We start from the raw sequence: 19,955 nt of genomic DNA, 5'->3' as shown, positions 1-19,955 counted from the left end.
AGTTCTGTATTGCCGATCACCTGATATACCAATTTGGACCAAGAAATAAGATACAACATTGAAATGTCAATTAAGAATAAGGTATTTAACAAATTCAAATCATGTATCAAGTTTCATCATACTCATCTGTGCCTCTGGAAATATTATTCTTTGAATACTACCTTTTTATTGAGCACTCTATATTCATTTTGTTAGTTTTGCCAAATACAATAATCATGGTTCCTTAGGCCAAGGAAGAAACATAAACAGTAACCTTTCTAAAGAAGAAGCACATTAACCAGAATCTTAACCATGAAAACCTACCACTGCCTCAGAAAAATGTCAGTTTTGAAGATACTCACCCAGTACTGCACACACTAAAGGACGGCAGGGAAGGTTCTTATCTGCTGCCTTCTTCCTGTGTCTCATAGGCTTCATATAAACACCAAAAAGGAAATTAGCAGACATAAAAACTGAGAGGCAATGGCTCATCATGTTTCTCATGCAAATAAAAACATTACTATAGAGATGCTACCTTTTCTTTCCTTTTTTCTAATGGTTAGGGTAAGGAGGGAAGACAAGACATGTTAATTCTTCTAAGTTAGCAATGCAAAGGCCTGTGATAAAAATATAATTCACAGTAAGGCAATAACCCATAGTGCACTGATACAAACTACAACAGGAGAGCTGATGGAAAATTTCTTTCATTCTATCTATACCATAAAGTAACTTTCTGCCCCTTTGGTGCTGGAGATTAAACTGAGACTGTAATATTCTAGGCAGCCACTCTACCATTGAGTTAAATCACAACCTTGAAGTGAAATAATTAACAAAAGCAAGATACACTGGATTTTTTTCTTTGACATTAAAGTAATTAAGAGGGGCCAGGAGTTTGGCCTAGCAGTAGAGTGCTTGCCTAGAACGTAAGAAGACCGGGGTTTGATTCATTAGTACCACATACATAGAAAAAGTCGAAAGTGGTACTGTGGCTCAAGTGCTAGAGCTCTAACCTTGAGAAGGACCAAGGACAGTGCTTAGGCCCTAAGTTCAAGCCCCAAAACTGACCAAAAAAAAAAAAAAAAAACTATCTAAAATAATTAGAAAAACAACAGACAGAAATAGTAGTAGCTGCAAAATACCGAAGTTAAGTTTCAAACTTAAACTTTACTGTATTTTAAGGTATTACCTGATCTTCCATATTCTATTTACCCACCTCTCAGATGAATAAATCAAAGTACCACCTCATTTTGGTCAAGAAAAAATACTCTGAAAATAAGGCTTAGACCTGGCTAGGCATAGCCTACTGGTAGAGTGCTTGCCTAGCAAGCACAAAATCCTGGGTTCTATTCCTTGGTACCACAGACACAGAAAAAGCCAGAAGTGGCAATATGGCTCAGGTGGCAGAGCGCTAGGCTTGAGCAAAAAGCATCCAGGGACAGTGCCAAGGCCCTAAGTTTAAGCCCAAGACTAGCAAAAAAAAAAAAAGCTTAGACCCATCTCTTAGTTGAAATTTACTTTAGTGATGAATTCCAATATTACTATAATGACCATAATGTGGACTTTTCTAACTTTTCTTAGACACACAAAAAATAACCAGGGCTAGGCATGGGTCTGTTGAACAGCAGTCATGCATTAATCCTTTTGGCACAATCTCCCATTTGCATTTGTTCTCCCAATTTCATCCCAGCTTTTCCAACACACACAGAAAAAGCAAAAGCAAAAACAAGAACAGAGCTTGGGAAATTGGCTATAAAGCATGAAATACTACACTCAATTCCTCAGTATCACACAGGAAAAGCCAGAAGTGGTGCAGTAGCTCAAGTGGTAGGGTGCTAGCCTTGAGCAAAAAAGCTCAGGGACAATCCTTAGGCCCTGAGTTCAAGCCCCAGGACTGGCAAAACAAACAAACAAAAACAAGATTCTCTAAGGAGAAAACAACAAATCAAAAGTCATACCTACCATTCTATGTAAGTTTACTCGAAAATTCATGTTATCATCATGTAAAAATGCATTGGCATACTGATCCTAAGAACAAAACACAAAGGAAAAAATAAGGAGAATTATGGATAAGAAACTCAATTTGTAATCTATCATACTTCCCACATATTTTTGTATTTTCAATTAGAAAGCTAATAAAATTAACTGCAGGATCTCTATGTCAAACCTTACTTAAGGAAAGTAATTTTATTTGGGCACAATTTCCTAATAGATTATTAACTTGTCAAAAATGTCTATGTCACTTAAAAACAAAAACATTAAAAGTCAGACCGGGAGTGTGGACTAGCGGTAGACTGCTTGCCTAGCATGCAGGAAGACCCAGGGTCAATTCCTTGGTACCACATACATAGAAAAAGCAAGAAGTGGTGCTGTGGCTCAAGTGGTAGAGCTTTAGCCTTTAGAAAGCCCAAGAACAGTGCTCATGTCCTGAGTTTAATCCCCAAGACTGACCAAAAAAAAAAAAAAAATTAAAACCTAGGGACTTGACACTAATGCTGAGAGGAATCTGTTTTCCTGCTTTCTTCTTTCCATCTGCCCAAGGAGTCAGCTGTGTTTTTAACAGCTTGAAGGTTTTCATAGGAGCTGAAGGATCCATGTATGGGCTCCACATGAGACTCTAGAAATAAAAAGAAAGATCTGTGCTCTGCTAGAAATGAGCTCAGCACAGCAAGAGAAAACAGCTACATAGGCAGCATAGAAGAAGCAAGACCCTGTCTGTCTCTGGCGTTGCTGAAGAATGTTGGAAAATAAAAACCTTCTCACCATGAATATAATGGGTAGCCCTATAAAACCTTTCTGAATATCTGACATGCCTACAGTCTCCAATTACTAGGAACTGTTACAATTTGTGAGAAACAACTCCTTCAAAGATTTTCTTAGAAAGATTTTTGAAAAGCAATTACATCAGTCCCGTTGCTAATAAGCAGCTCTTCTAAAACCAGCTGCCCTTAGCCTTGTGGAAATGAGGTCACCTTCCCAGAGAGAACATAAAAGGGGGAAGGAAGTATAAGAGATTGTTATTCCACAGAGACCACTTTAACTTTTTAAAATTTTTTAAGAAAGAAAAAGAGTTAAGAATACTGAAAGAGGAGGCTGAAGCTATAAATTTAGTTCTAAACAGTCTCCACTTCTACCATACTTATATGCCAATAAGATTCAGGGTAAGTTTGAATCTAATTGCTCCAGCCCATAGTACCTTCTCATAAAACTAAAGCAGCTTTCTTTTTACCCTCAGCACTTATTCTTGGCTAAAAATTTGTCCCCTACCAGTAAACCTGAGCTCTGGTTTTTTTTGTTGTTGTTGTTTTTTCCCCACAGGAGCAGTTACAAGAGGAAAAGACTTTTTCCAAAGATTTTTAAGTCTCTTGTTTAAAACTACTTTCAAGAGCCAGAATCTTTCATGTTCTCAACTACAGCAGTTATTTTATCACTATCATATCATAATTCATTTTTGTTATCTAGTAAATGCTGATTGGACCTGTACTTGTGCCAGACAATGAGAACACAATACTGAAGGTCACAAAAGCTCCTGCTAACAGAGTTTGTATTACAGAAGAACTAAAACTGTACAAAGAGGGTTAAGTTTCTCTCACAGACTTTAGGACCTAAAAGTAATAAAATAGAAGGGAATGGACAAGACGATAAGACTCTGTAAGAGATTAGCTAGTACCAGAAGACTGGTGAGACCTACCTCTGCAATACATGTAAGGATAATGAGACAGAGCTTGCCACTGTGAAGCCTGTGTTCATCTGTAAAGAAAAAAATAAACTCTATACATCAGCAAAAAAGTACCAATAGAAAATAAAGGTGTATACCATAGTGGGTCATAATAGTGAACCCCTATAATGCTACTACTCCCAGTCGGGAAACTGGGGTAGGATGATCATTAAATATGATTCCAGCCTCAACTACTTCCAGTTCCAGGCTGACCTGAACTACATAGTGAGATTCTGTTTCTAAGAACAAATAAACCATATCATAAAAACAAACATTCACACTTACCCCACAAAATTTATAAATGAAAATGAAGACACTACTACAGTATTTTTTGCTATCTTCCTAGGCAAAAAAATTCCCCCAAAAGATGTTTTTTTAAATTGTCCTCAAAATCAGTTAAACATCTGCCTGAGAGCCATTTAACTCTTCTAATGGTTTCTATTGTCATGGGCCTTTGCTTCCGAATAGTGAAGTCAATCTTTTTTTTTTTTTTTGGTCAGTTGTAGGGCTTGAACTCTGAGCCTGGGCATTGTTCCTCAGCTCTTCAGCTCAAGGCTACCTCCCCACCCTTTAAGCCACAGCATCACTTCTGGTTTTCTAGTGATTGATTGGAGATAAGAGTCTTACAGATTTCAACAGACTTCAGTGTCTGGTCTGGCTTTAAACCACGATCCCCAGATCTCAGTCTCCTGAGTAGCTAGGATTACAGGCGTGAACCACTGTGCCCACTGAAGTCTATCCTTTTTCTACTTCTCATCTACCAGCTAGGAGCATCACATCTATACTCACCACCACAAACTCTAGAATAGTTTCAGGACTGCTCATACCAAACTGGCAATAAAATTAGAAAGAAATTAACTGGAGACCAAGATTACATACTTCTCCCTGCGCTGTTCTAATTATTTATGACCTAAAAGATGGAAAATCTGCTGTTATAGGGTTTTATTTGTTCATTTTGGTTGGTTTTGGAACTAGGGAATAAACAAAAATACTTCTGTATGCCAGACAAACACTCCACCAGTGAGCCCTATCACCATTCATTCATTCATTCATTCACTTATTTATTTATTTGGTACTGGAGTTTGAACTCAGCTCTCATACTGGGTTGGCCCTCTACCACTTTAACCATGCTTTAAACCTTTTATAGCTCTAGTTATTTTTCAGATAGGTCTTTTTGTTGTTGTTATTCTTTTTCCTCAAGCTGTGATCTACCAAAGAATTAGTTTGAAAGCTAGCCTCAAATGAATTCTTTTTCTGCCTCTCAAGTAGCTGGGATTACAAGTGTGAGCCATAGTGCTGAATCTCTAATTCTCATTTTGAGACAGGGTCCCATTGCTTATCAGCCTTTTGACTAGGATCAAGTAGACACAGGGTCTCACTACGTTGCCCTGGCTGTCCTAAACTCCCTAACTTCCTGCCTCAGCCTCACAAGTAGGTATGCACCACCACACCTAGCACATGTAAATTCTTGATCATTTTTTTTCCTAAATGATACCCATTTGGCAAATGAATACTATGTGCTAAGCACTTGCTAGACATCAGAAACAAATGTCTTGATCACCTAGAATTTATATTCCAATTACTAACAAGGAAGGTGGATGGCTTGGGTACAGTTCAGTGGTAAGAGCACTCACCTGGTATATATACTCCAAAACTGACATGTTGAATTATAACCCCTTGTACAACTAAAGACAATAAAAATACAGCTTAAAACAACAATAAAGACCAGGAGTTTGGCCTAGTGGTAGCATGCATGTAGGTCCAGGTTTAATTCCTTGGTACAACATACATGAAAAAAGCTGGTAGTGGTGCTGTGGCTCAAGTGGTAGAGCCCCAGGACAGTGTTCTCAGGCCCTGAGTTCAAGCCCCAGGACTGGCCAAAAAAAAAAAAAAAAAAGCTATACATGAGAAAAGGTATCAATGTATGTGAATTAATGTACCTTCTATCTTGCAAATATAATGTAACCCTTCTATTATTACAATTAAAAATATATGAAAAAAAGCTATAATAATAATGATGTGATTCTGGTAGGTATGGCTTGGTGCAGTAGATCAGAGACTGAAGAGAAGAACAGAAGCTGGGCACCATGGCTCACTCCTGTAATCCTACCTACTCAGGAGTCTGAGATATGAGGATTGAGGTTCAAAGCCAGCAGGGGCACTGAAGTCTGTGAAACTCTAATCTCCAATTAACCACTAGAAAACTGGAAGTGGCACCGCGGTCTAAGGGGGTAGAAAAGTAGCCTTGAGCTGAAGAGCTCAGGGACAGTGCCCCAGCCCAGAGTTCAAGCCCCGTGACTGATCAAGAGAGAGAGAGAGAGAGAGAGAGAGAGAGAGAGAGAGAGAGAGAGAGAGAGAGAGAGAGAGAGAGAGAGAGAGAGAGAGAGGGAGAGAGAGAGAGAGAGAGAGAGAGCGAGAGAGCGAGAGAGCGAGAGAGCGCGAGAGAGCGAGAGAGCGCAAGAGCATGTATGCACACAGAGCTGGTGGGCCAGGGAAGCCACAGTGGCATGTCTGAAAATAATTCTTCATCATACCTAACCTTGGTCTTTGCTGTATTTAGGGTGACTTCTGGCAAAAAACAAACCTTGTCTGAGTTCACAGGGCTAAGTTGGTCTTTTGCATTCAACTCTATGGATGATGAAGTGACCAGAGCAAAGAATCTTATATAAGCACAAGAGCTAAAAATGAGTTTCAAGGGCCTCAATTCACTGTCTTCTATGAAGCAAAGCTAAAAGTTCATTTTTTTTCTGGGTCACATCCATGCAATTTCTTTTTTCTATGGTTGCTACAATATTTCTAGAGAAAGGAAGAGTTTACCCATTTCCATAAAGAAGGAATAGCCTCAGGAAATGCTGACACACAGAGTCTTGTTACCCTTGCCTGCCAGATTTTACCTGCTAAGTCTAAGGTTGAGCTACCTCAGTAACTCCCAGTGGACTGACTAGTCTATGTTAGGAGTCTGGGACACGGAATATTTGCCTCCCACTAAATCCTAGGTGTAACATTCTCTCTTGAAAGTGCACATTTACAAGACAAGAGAAGAAGAAAAAATCTAAGTTTGCAAAGGCAGAAATTTCCAGGAGCTAATGCAGTATGTCTGAATATAAACCTCAGTACCACCACATAAAGGAAAGAAAACAATTCTACTTTAACAATTTTTTAAATTATATTTAACTAATTGCACAATTCAGTATCAGTTTATGAGTGCAATGCATCTTGATCAATCTCACCCTTTGTATCACACACACACACACACACACCTTTCCTCAACCCCACTTACCCCCTTAAGTTACCTTGTTCCATTTTTGAGTTTGCACAAACAATTTTTTTTCTACAATGGAGTTGGCTGCTCCCCCACCTCTTTGCTAGTACTAGAATGTGCGTGCGTGCGCGTGCGCGTGCTCGTGTGCGTGTGTGTGTGCGCGCGCACGTGCGTGCACCAGTCCTGGACCTAGAGCTCTACCACTTGAGCAACAGCAACAGTCCTGGTTTTTTTTTTTTTTTTTTAATGTATGTGGTACCGAGGAATCGAACCTGGGTCTTCATGCATGCTAGGCAAACACTCTACCACTAGGTCAAACTCCCAGCCAGTACTAAAGTTTTAACAGGGGCCATGTGTTTGCTACACAAGTGCTCTAATTCTTGAGCCACACCACACTCCCATCTCTTTTTTTTTTTTTTGCCAGTCCTGGGCTTGGGCTCAGGGCTTGAGCACTGTCCTTGGGCTTTCTCAAGGCTAGAGCTCTACCACCTGAGCCTCAGCACCACTTCTGGCTTTTTGCTATGTATGTGGGGTACCGAGGAATTGAACCCAGGTCTTTGTGCATGCTAGGCAAGCACTCTACCACTAGGCCAAACTCCCGGCCCCTCCCATCTCTTTTTACATTAGTTTTTTTGTTTGTTCGTTTTTTGTTTTTTGTTGGTCATGAGGCTTGAACTCTGGGCCTGGGTGCTGTCCCTGGGCTATTCAGCTCAAGGCTACTGCTATACCCCTTGAGCCTCAGCCCCACTTCCTGTTTCTAGTGGTTAATTGGAGCTAAGAGTCTCAAGGACTCTAGTGCCTGGCTACTCAGCCTCCTGAGTAGCTAGGATTACAGGCATGAGCCACTACACCTGGCTAAAATCAAGTGACATTCTATTTTTTTTTTTTTTTGGCCAGTCTTGGGGCTTTAACTCAGGGCCTGAGCACTGTCCTTGGGCTTTCTCAAGGCAAAAAACCTACCACTTGAGCCACAACACCACTCCCAGCTTTTTCTATTTATGGTATTGAGGAATCAAACCCAGGTCTTCATGCATGCTAGGCAAGCACTCTACCACCAGTCCAAACTCCAGGTCCTTACATTATTTATTTATTTATTTATTTATTTATTGCCAGTCCTGGGCTTGAGCTCAGGGCTTGAGCACTGTCCTTGGACTTTTTCAAGGCTAGAGCTCTACCACTTGAGCCTCAGCAACACTTCCGGCTTTTTTCTATGTATGTGGTATCAAGGAATCGAACCTGGGTCTTCGTGCATGCCAGGCAAGAACTTTAACCACTAGGCCAAACTCCCGGCCCCTCATTAGTTATTTTTAATATAAGATCTCACATTTTTGTGCAGGGGCTAGCCTCAGACTTCCAAAACTTCTACCTATGGGCTCCTACATGTCTAAGAATTCAGACAGGGTCTCAATAACTTTTTTTTTAACTAGTCCTGGGGCTTGAACTCAGGACCTGAGCACTGCCCTAAGCTTCTTTTGCTCTAGGCTACCACTTTTCCACTTGAGCCACAGTGCCACTTCTAACCTTTTCTGTTTATTTGATACTGAGGGATCAAACACATGGCTACATGTATGCTAGGAATGCACTCTACCACTAAAGCCACCTTCTCAGCCCATCAGTAACTTCTGGCATGGACTTTCCTCAAACCTCAATCCTCTACTTCCTAGGTAGCTTGGATTAGATAAGCCACTAATATGAGCCACTATGTCATACAGAACTCTTTTTTTTTGCCATCTTGGGGCTTGAACTCAGGGCCTAGCATTGTCCTTGGGCTTTCTCAAGGCTACAGCTCTAGCACTTGAACCACAGCACCACTTCTGGCTATGTATGTGGTACCAAGGAATTGAACCTGGGTCTTTGGGCATGGGAGGCACGCACCCTACCACAAGACCAAACTCCCAGCCAAAAACTGACTTGTTTTTGTTGTTGTTGTTGGTTGTGGGATTTGAATTCTGGGCCTGAGTGTTGTCTCTGAGTTCTTCAGCTCAAGGCTACTGAGCCACAGGGACACCTCCAAGAATTGACTTGTTCATGCCCAGTAATCTGAAGTTTGTTCAGACCATAATTTAAGAAACAAACATCATTTATAGATTGTAAATTCCTAAAACAGTTTTATGAGTCTTACAAATAAAACTTAAAAGAAAACATGCCCAGGGACCAGGAGTTTGGCCTAGAAGTAGAGTGCTTGCCCAGCATCCACAAAGCCCTGGGTTCAATTCCGGAAAGGGAAAGGGAAGGGGAAGGGGACGGGAAAAGGAAAAGGAAAAGGAGGAAAGGAAAGGAAAGGAAAGGAAAGGAAAGGAAAGGAAAGGAAAGGAAAGGAAAGGAAAGGAAAGGAAAGGAGGAAAGGAAAGGAAAGAAAGAGAGAGAAAGAGGAAGGAAAGAGAGAGAGAGGAAGGAAAGAGAGAGAGAGGAAAGGGAAAGAGGGAGGGACGGAAGGAGGGAGAGCTAAAGGGAGGGAGGGAGGGAAAAGAAAGGAAAGAAAAGAAATGGAAAGAAAAGATGCTCAACTGCTAAATAATCCTAGCTACTCAGAAGACTAAGATTCTGCATATGGCTGTTTGAAGACAGACTGGGCAGAAAAAAAACATATGAGACTCCATCTCCAAAATGACCAGCAAAATGCAAGGGTGGATGCCTACCTCAACTAGTAAAAGAGTGGAGCAAGCAAGCTAAATGGGCTCCAGTACACCATAAAAAAAATAAATTGGGATGACCCCCCTTCAGCTAAGGCAGCCATTGACTGGTTTGATGGAAAAGAATTCCATGGCAACATCATTAAAGTGTCATTTGCCACCAGAAGACCCGAATTTATGAGAGGTGGTGGGAGTGGAGGTGGACGTCGAGGTCGTGGGGTATATAGAGGTCGTGGAGGCTTTCAGGGAAGAGGCGGAGACCCCAAAAATGGAGACTGGGTTTGTCCTAATCTGTCATGTGGAAATATGAACTTTGCTCAAAGAAATTCCTGCAACCAGTGCAACGAACCTAGACCAGAAGATTCTTGTCCTTCAGGAGATTTCTGGGGGAGAGGCTACAGTGGAGAAAGGGGCTATAGAGGTCGTGGGGGAAGAGGTGGAGAACGAGGGGGCTATGGTAGAGACAGAAGTGGTGGTGGTGGCTATGGTGCAGATAGAAGTGGAGGTGGTTATGGTGGAGACAGAAGTGGGGGTGGCTATGGTGGGGACAAAGGAGGCGGCTACAGTGGAGAAAGAGGAGGCTACGGAGGAGACCGAGGTGGTAGTGGAGGAGGTGGAGGTTATGGAGGAGATCGAGGCGGAGGCTACGGAGGAGACTGAGGTGGCTATGGAGGCAAAATGGGAGGAAGGAATGACTACAGAAACGATCAGCGCAACCGACCATACTGATGACTGTTTTGAATTTGTCTCTGACATGACTCATAGTGAAATTGCCAGAGTTTGGTCTGCTGCTTTACTCGTGGCCTCTTCTTGAGTAGTGAAATTAAATGACATTTGGATTCTTATTGGGTGGGGGGGCTGGGGTGGTTTTTCTTTAGGAATGTCTGTTGAAATTTCCCTTTTTAGTTTCCAACTTTTTCCTTCCCAACCTTTGAAGCTAAGTGCGTTGTAAAAAATTGCCAAAATGGAAAGTGTTTTGTAATACTGCAATAAAGACTGCTTGTTTTTTGTGGAAAAAAAAATTGGGATGTTATTTATATGCAATGTCTAGAGCATTCAAATTCATATAGCCAGAAAGCAGAATGGTGGTTGTCAGGGACCAGGGGGATCAAGAGGGGTATTGAATGTTATTATTTAGTGGGTATATAATTTTAGTTTTATAGAAAGAGAAAGAGTTCTAGAGCAGGATAGTTGTGATGGTTGCAAAACAACATGAATCTTCTTAATGCCACTGAACTGTACATTTAAAAATAATGACAATTCGAATCAGGAGCATGGCCTAGTGGTAGAGTGCTTGCCTAGCATGCATGAAGTCCTAGGTTCGATTCCTTGGTACCACATACACAGAAAAAGCTCGAAGTAGTGCTGTAGCTCAAGTGGTAAGTGCTAGCCTTGAGCAAAAAGTGTCCAAGGACAGTGCCCGGGCCCTGAGTTCAAGCCCCAGAACTGGCAAAAAAAAAAAAGGAGGAAAGGGCCTGGAAGTATGGCTCAGCAGTTGAGTGCTCAACTAGCAAGGCACCAAGGCCAGAGTTCAAACCCAAGTACTATCCCCTTACAAAAAAGAAAAAGAAAAAAGGTGAATCCTTACATAAATCCATAAAAGGAGGGGGGAAAAAAAAAAACTTGGATAGCCTTGAGCAAAAGAAGTGCTCAGCTGAGTTCAAGCCTCAGGACTGGAAAAAAGAAAAAGAAAATAAATTTAGTCATTACCTGACTTATATAAGTCTAACCTCTCTGAACATTACCTTTATAATAGCAATAAAAATTTTAAAAGGTCACAATAAAATCATAAATAGAGGAAGAATGAGAAATCAGACAGGAAAAACCGAAAACTTATCCAAGACACAGCTGGGCACCATGGGAGTACTTATTGGTAATTCCTGCAACTTAGAAGACTTAACAGGAGGCCTGTAAGGCCAGCCTAAGACCTTGTCAGGGCAGGTGTGGGTGTGTAACACAATTCTCTCCTACTTCCATCCTGAATTTCTAGGATGAGTACTAACACTTCTATTTTAAGTGTTAAGTCCTCTGTATCTCACCTCTTCCTACTGTACTATGCCTAACAGTCCTCTAATTCTCACCACAAGATGATGCTTTCAGTTCTTATTCTCAAAAGGGAATTCCCTGAAGAATGCTGATCCCACACATACACTCCCACACATCAGATTCTGCATCTACTTACCAAGATTTGTTAACACAAGTTGGTAGGTTTTGTAGAGATCAATTTTTTCCCCTGTTCATTTTGTATGTGTGTATGTGTGCCAGAACTAGGGCTTAAACTCAGGGAATAGATGTTATCCCTTAGCTTTTCCCTCAAGGCTGTGGCTCTACTACTTGGACTACAGCTCCACTGTTAGCTTTTTGGTGGTTAGTTGAAAAGAAGAATCTCATGTACTGCTTTCCTGTGCAAGCTGGCTTTGAATCATAATCCTCAGATCTCAGCCTCCTGAGTATCTCGGATTACAGGAGTGACCCACCAGTGCCTGCCTCTGTTATACTTCTGAACATTTCCCTCCAACTTCAGACTTCTCCAGTACCATATAATTTCTACTTAGCAGTGAGAAGTCAGTTTTTTTAGAAACCAGGACCATCACCTTACACAGCAGGTTCCAATGGTTCATCTGCCAACACTTCAAAATATTAACAGTGCAGCTGGGTACCAGTGGTACAAGCCTAAAATCTAGTTACTCAGGAAGCTGAGATCTGAGGATCACGGCTTAAAGCCAGCCTAGGCAGAAAATTTCATGAAACTCTTATCTCCAATTAACCAACAAGAAATCCAAAGTGGAGCTATGGCTCAAAATGGTAGAGCGCTAGCCTTGAGTGAAAAACCTCAGGGATAGAGCACAGGCCCTGAGTTCAAGTCCCATGACGTGTGTGTGTGTGTGTGTGTGTGTGTGTGTGTACATACACACACACATTAGCATGATGGTACATGCCTATAATCCTAGGTACTCAAGAGTATTTGTGTTCTAGGACTGACCCTGGCAAAAATCCAAGAATTCTATATAAAAGATAATGAAGGGGGCCAGGAGTTTGGCCTAGTGGTTAAAGTGTTTGGCTGGCATGCACGAAGACCCGGGTTCGATTCCTTGGTACCACATACATAGAAAAAAGCCGGAAGTGGTGCTGAGGCTCAAGTGGTAGAACTCTAGCCTTGAGAAACCCAAGGACAGTGCTCAAGCCCTGAGCTCAAGCCCAGGACTGGCAAAAAAAAAAAAAAAAGATAATGAAGGGGCTGGGAGTTTGGCCTAGTGGTAGAGTGCTTTCCTAGCATGCACGAAGACCTGGGTTTGATTCCTTGGTGCCACATACTTAGAAAAAGTTGGAAGTGGTGCTGAGGCACAAGTGGTAGAGCTCTAGTCTTGAGAAAAATCCAAGGACAGTGCTCAGGCCCTGAGCTTATGACCAGGACTGGCAAAAAAAAAAAAAAAAGATAATGAAATACCGGCCTGGTGGCTCATGCCTGTAATCCTAGCTACTCAGGAGGCTGAGATCTGAGGATCAAGGTTCAAAACCAGCCCAGGCACAAAAGAACTTGAGACTCTTATCCCCAGTTAACTCCTAGAAAACGGGAAGTGAGGCTTGGCTCACGGGTAGGACAATAGCCTTGAGCTGAAGAGCTCAGGGACAGTGCCCAGGCCAAATTCAAGCCCCATGACCCACACACACAAAAAAAGATAATGAAAACAAAAATGGTATATATGTGGGAGAGCAGGTACCTAGCAAGCACAAGGCCAACTCCAAAACCCCAGTACTGTTCCCCCAAAATGCTCCTTTTTGTCTTTAGCTACATGACATACCTCCTACTTCCCATATTCCCAAAGTAGTATGCCTTACCTTTAGTGTCCTGCATGACAATTGAGCTATACTTTAAGAAGGTTATCAGTAGATTACTGGTCTGTACATCTGCATCCAGTGGGAGTTCCACAGAACTTATAACTAGAATAGAACAGATAAAATGCACTTAGACCATAACATATTCCATCTAACACTTCTACCCACAGCCAATTTGCCAGCAGGCAAGAAAATGACTAAGCATGTTTTTGTCACAACAGAGGGAGACCAAGTACTTATCTTAAAACTTTTATCTATTCTTCTGAGGCCTCTAGAACCCTTACTATTCGCTGAAATTAAGCCTACCAACCTCACACAACTGTGGCCAGCCTCCAGAAAGTGCTTTTCTCCCAACATCCTAAGAAAAGTATACTGATTTCCACTTCCAGCTCTAAGTAATCCAAGAGAGTTCAGGGCCCTGGTAAAAGCACTGCAATTTTATTTTATGCAAAGATCTGTATTGAATATAAATGAACCTTGCTTTGATGAGTCTCTTACTTAAAATAAATGAAGACTCCTTCCTAATAAGGAGAAATCTTGCTCAATTTTTGAGAAGTCTTTACACTGGAAGAACCTAAGATAAAGGGGGGAAAAGTTAGGGCAAAACTACACTCAAGGGGTTGGGAGTTTGGCCTAGTGATAGTGCTTGCCTAGTATACACTCAATTCCTCGGTACAACATACTTAGAAAAAGCCAGAAGTAGTGTTGTGGCTCAAGTGGTAGAGCACTACCCTTGAGAAGGCCCAAGAACAGCGTTCAGGCCCTGCGTTCAAGCCCCAGGACTAGGAGAAAAAAAACAAGCTACATTCAAATTCTGCCCCTTAGTCCTTTCCTCCTCCCAGTAGGAGGATCTGAAAAGAAATATCAGACGTTATTAATAGGGATATTCTGGGAAGTGAGTTTTATATACTTAACTGTTATTTTCAAAATGAATCACTGCCCCTTATTCTCTGAATCATAACCTTAATGAACAATGAAGAACCAGAAAAGTACTAACTCTCTTAATGTAGAATACCCTCTTAATGTAGACTTCTCAAGATTCCAAGACTTTACATTGGAATCAATCATCTTGTCAAGTGCCTTTACACTAAGACATAATATTTACAAAAACAGTTTCATAGGCCAGGAGTTTGGCCTAGTGATAGTGTGCTTGCCTAGCATGTACAAAGACCTGGGTTCGATTCCTTGGTACATACATAGAAAAAAGCCGGAAGTGGTGCTGAGGCTCAAGTAATAGAGCTCTAGCCTTGAGAAAGTCCAGGGACAGGGCTCAGGTCCTGATCTCAAGCCCAGGACTGGTAAAAAAATAAAAATTAAAAGAAAAAAACTAGTTTCAGCCATAAACACTCAGTTGAGTTTAGAGTATTACTCATATATGTATTCATAACTCCCTCTGGAGTTATTATGGTGTAAGCAGAGGATGTTTATTAACAATGGGAAACATTTGCATATTATGGATCCATAATACACAGCAAGCACAGCAAAAATCCTTATGAGAAGAAATTTGCAGGCCCAACCCTTGGCTGTTTTCCCACAGTTCAGCCCCCAAGAACTAATAAAAGACAAGTATATTTTTATGCTGAAATACTAGTATTAATTCATATTATGGGTTAATGATCTGGGACTGCCATTTTAAACCACAGCCTATTCTGAAGATTAAAGCCATAATCATATTCCTTTGTCCAATATAAAAAGGCTACTCACTGTTAAGTGGGACTTCTTTTTTATTCACACACAGCAATGACTGGAAAACTATCTTATATAATATGTAGAAATATAGAAGTACATGTATTTTTAGTTTACCAGAAAGTCCTCTCATGCCAAGGCGGAGTTGTCAAATGTCAAGTCTCAACTGAGAACAAATGTTACAGCTAACGCTGGCTTTTAAAAATAATGGCTCCAGTGACACACCTTTTTAAATATAACTAGGCTACTTACATGTACCATAATTAAAAACCAAACATTCAGAATAAGGTTATATACTTAGTACCCCTACAGAAAGGAAAGGAGTTTGGAGCAAAAAAAAATAAACAAGACAAAGCCAGAATATAAATCCTTCAAAAACTAAAATCTACTTCCTAATGAAGCATCATTTCTTGATCTGTGGCTTCATTATTCTTCCCGGCAGCTTTTTGTCAAGAGAGCTTGTCATTTGAAAGTGGGCTGACTTGATCTTCCCACTTGAAAAAAATAAAAGCTCACTGGTTGTAAGTAAGCACAAATCTTGCCATTGCAAAATCAAGTGTGTGGGTGGAAGTGTTCACAATGAACAGTTTGAAAGGCAGTTCTCTGAAGTACCCAAACTCCAAGATCACATGGAATTGTGGGGTGTGTGTGTGTGTGTGTGTGTGTGTGTACTGTGGCTTTTGTTAATCATGGTAACCAGGCAGGATTCATCCTTAAAGAGAAAATTGAGTATTTCCACTGGCTTATTCAGTAATGTGGACACATCAAGTAAGCAATCCTTACTATACTACTTCTCCTTAAGATACTTTAGAATTTGGCTTTCAATGCTAAACAGATCCAATATGCCACTGTAGACCTAAATATCAATGGCACTTCATTGACATAGCCAGAAAATGCTACTACCACGAGTATTATAAAAAAAACTTAGATGCAATGCCTATAATCCTAGCTACTCAGGAGACTGAGATCTGAGGATCGCAATCCAAAGCCAGCCTGGGCACTAAAGTCCATGAGACTCATCTCCAATAAGCCACCAGAAAACTGGAAGTGACACTGTGGCTCAAGGGGTAGGGCAGTAGCCTTGAGCTGAAGAGCTCACGGACAGTGCCCCTCAGGCCCAGAGTTTAAGCACCAAGACTGACCCCTCTCCCAAAATAAAAAAGAGAGAGAGAAAAAAAAGAAAAGAGAAGCTGTGCACCAATGGTGCACACCTATAATTTGTATACTCAGGAGGCAGAGACTGGAGAAGCTAGCCTGAGAATGAAGGAAAGAAGGAAGGGAGGGAAGGAGAAATCAAAGTTGGATTTCCTAGCCAGGCATAGTGGCTCATGCCTATTATCCTAGCTTTTCAGAAGACTGAGATTTGAGGATCATGGTTTGAAGCCAGTCTAAGCAGGAAAGTCTGTGAGACTCTTAACTAAACTACCACAAAGGCATAAAATGGAGCTTTATAAACTTGAGCTGTGGCTCAAGTGTTATAGTGCTAGCCATGAGCAAAAGAGGCTCAAGGGCAGTGCCCAGGCCTTTAGTTCAAGGTTTCACACACCAAAAAAAAAAAGTTGGATTTCCTGATCCCAGTTACTAAGGAGGATTGAAATTCAAAGCCAACTTGGGCAAAAAGATAGCAAGACTCTATCTCAATAATCTAGGCATGGTAGCTAACATGAAACCCTAAAACTAAAGCAAAAAAGGTGTGACCAAAAACAGAGAGCACCTGTCTAGTGAGCATGAGGCCCTGGGTTTAAACTCCAGTAGTATTCAAATATACTGTACTACTTTTTTGTGTATATCCTGGTACAGGGTTTGAACTCAGAGTCTGAGCCATGTCCCTTAGGTTTTTTGGAGGCATACTTCCATTCCCAGTTTTTTGTTGCTCTACTGGAAATTCTCAGATGTTTCTGTTTGGGCTGACTTTGAATAATGGTCCTTGTATCTCAGCCTCCTGAGTAACTACCCCAACTTCCCATACACAAAATGAGTTCAACATCTGAGGTATAACATCAAGTATTTAATTCTTAGGTTATTTAACATATTCTGCCAAAATTACCCATGTTATCAACACAAACATTTTTGGGAGGTTTAAAATGTTTTTCTTGGGTAGGGAGGTAACCTTGAGCTGGAGAGCTCAGGGACAATGCCCAGGCCCAGAGTACAAGCCCCACGACTGACTAAATAAATAAAGTTGTTTTTCTTATTTTTTAATGAATACACAAAATATCAATATTATACATACTTATGGTAACATATGATATATGTGGAAGTGGTGCTAGGGCTCAAATAGTAGAGCTCTAGTCTTGAGAAAGTCCAAGGACAGTGCTCAGGCTCTGAGCTAAAGCCCAGGACTGGCCAAAAAAAAATTCCCTCAGTGCTGAGAATATATGTGCTACCATGCCTAGATTTAACAAAATTCTCTTTCTCCCTCCCTCTCTCTCTATATCATTCTTTTTCTCTCTGTGGAAGAGAGAGTTATAGAAATTGAGCCTAAGATCTCATTCATGCTAAGCAGATAACATTTTACCACTCAGCTATATTCCCCTACCCTTCTTAAATTTTATTTTGAATCAGTCTTGCTAACTCTTTACCCAATTCAGCCTCAAATTCATTATGTAACCCAGACCAGGCTTAAGTAGCTAGGATTACATACACCATGCCCAGTTTAGAATTTTATTTTTTGCGGGGGGGGGGGGGGGGGGGGGCTTGAACTCAGGGCCTAGATACTATCCCTGAGCTTTTTGCTCAGGGCTATCACACTTCTACTTGAACCACTGCTCTGTTTCCAGTTTTTTTTGGTAGTTTATTGGAGACACAATTTCATGGACTTTTTGCTTGAGCTAGTTTTGAACCGTGATTCTCAGATCTCAGCTTCGTGAGTAGCTAGGATTACGGGTGTGAGCCAACCATACCCAGCTTTAGAGAAATTGCTTAATTATACTAATTAACATGCTGCTTAACCCAGCTATGCTTATCCTGAAATGTCTAAGATCATATTAATCAAGAACACAAAAGAGGTGACATGCTCACCATCAGAGGAAGGTGGTGTGGTCCCAAGTGGTGTGACTGGGGTTGGAGTGGGACTGACAGGGGTTGTCACCAACCCTATTTCTGGATGACTCTGAAAGAGGACAATGATGGGTAAGAAAATAGAAAATCCAATTCTCCCTAAGCATCCCTTTCTGAATAGCTTAATTGATAGCCTGGCCTCATAAGTATACTAAAAGCTTACTAAGGAGAGACTCAGGCATGTAGTTACCGTGATTGCTACTGATTCATGTTAGGCTCTAATGAGAAGCTATGTTCTTATCATATAACTTTTTCTGCAAAACCACACAAATAAAAAATTGGGAGCCAGAAGAAATCATAAAACATTTCCATATTTATTTGAATAGTTTCCCTCATTTGTCATAATTAGCATAAACCTTGGACTCTCCTAGCAGAGGTTTACAATAGGACAAAACCTAGATACATAAGGCCATATAGGATGAGGCTAAATGAAAGGACTTCCAGGATATGGAAACAAGAGCCATATAATGTGTGATTGTTGTCCTCAATGTACTATGTTATTTCTCATCTCCTTTGTTGTCCCTTGGTTATCTCATATTGTTACAGTATCTTGTTATCTGGTATACTGTATATATGTTTATTTGAAATAGGATAGGGAAGGGGGAAAACAAGATGAGGGGAGAGGGTGGGAGTAGGGAAACTGGGACAAAAATGTGAGAAGGGGTATCAATGTTTGTGAAGTAATGCACCTTCTATCTAGTGAATATAATGTAACCCTTCTATTAATTACAATAAAAATATAAACCAAAAAAAAATTGGGAGCCAGGTAGAGCTCTTGAGAAAGCCCAAGGACAGTGCTCAGGCTGTGAGTTCAAGTGCTAGGACTGGTTTTAAAAAAAAAAGGGAGAGGGAAGCCAGGCGCTAGTGGATCATGCCTGTAATCCTAGCTGCTCAGGAGGCTGAGATCTGAGGATCTAAGTTCAAAGCCAGCTAGGGCCTGAAAACCTGTGAGACTCTTATCTCAGATTAAACTGCCAGAAAACCAGAAGTGGTGCTATGGCTCAAGTGGCAGAGGGCTAGCCTTGAGCTGCACGGCTCAGGGACAATGCCTAGGCCCAGAATTCAAGCCCTATGACTGACCAAAAAATAAATAAGTAAAAAATAAATTTAAAAAAAATGAAATAAACTGGGCGCTGGTAGCTCACACATACATAATCCCAGCTACTCAGAAGGCTGACATCTAAGGATTGAAGTTCAAAGCTAGCCAGGTCAGGAAAGTCTGTGAGACTCTTATCTCCACTTAAAATACCAGAAAATCAAAAGTGGTACTGTGGCTCAAAGTGGTAAAGCACTAGCTTTTAAGCAAAAGAAATTGGCCAGTGCCCAGGCCTACAGTTCAGGCCCCAGGCCCATGAAAAAATTTGAAGCAAATAAATTATTCAGATGATTTTACATAAAGAAGGACATTTCTAGTCCTATCTATACCTAGGAAAGGACTACTTTGATGAGATCAACTTAGAACACATTTGTAAACTATTCAAATAACTACATAATTGACCAAAAGATATAGGAGAGTTCAGAGGATCCTAGTATTATAAAAAGAGCTATACTGATGATAAATTTTCTGTTCCACAAAGAAAAAAAAAAAAAGGACACAGGATTTAGAGGGAGAAAATCAAAGTTAGATACTAAATAGATACTCTCTTTGCCCTGATCTTCCTCCACCAAGTCTACCACATCCACTCTTAACAAATAAACTCATACAAACTCAAATAAACTTCTTAATCATCTTTTTTCTCCCAAGTTTTACCAGACCATTGCCTTCCTCAGCTCAGCTCTTCTT

General features: G+C 40.9%; 1 protein-coding gene across 4 annotated transcripts in view; it reads right to left on the bottom strand.

Annotated features, from left to right (window-relative positions):
* Window positions 1–19,955, bottom strand: part of Armh3 (armadillo like helical domain containing 3) — a 179,015-nt gene that overhangs the window by 111,499 nt on the left and 47,561 nt on the right. For all 4 annotated transcript variants that reach the window (XM_090346028.1, XM_090346029.1, XM_090346030.1 and 1 more), the window contains 5 exons: window positions 18,134–18,224; window positions 13,430–13,531; window positions 3,668–3,726; window positions 1,939–2,004; window positions 342–411 (listed from right to left, as the gene is read on the bottom strand). In XM_090346028.1, the coding sequence (XP_090202154.1) occupies window positions 342–411; window positions 1,939–2,004; window positions 3,668–3,726; window positions 13,430–13,531; window positions 18,134–18,224 (388 nt within the window). The remainder of the gene's footprint in view (window positions 1–341; window positions 412–1,938; window positions 2,005–3,667; window positions 3,727–13,429; window positions 13,532–18,133; window positions 18,225–19,955) is intronic.

Source organism: Megascapheus bottae, chromosome 15, assembly GCF_031878675.1.
Source record: "Megascapheus bottae isolate mThoBot1 chromosome 15, mThoBot2.hap1, whole genome shotgun sequence".
Lineage (NCBI taxonomy): Eukaryota > Metazoa > Chordata > Mammalia > Rodentia > Geomyidae > Megascapheus > Megascapheus bottae.
This window is presented reverse-complemented; position numbering and strand designations above follow the sequence as displayed.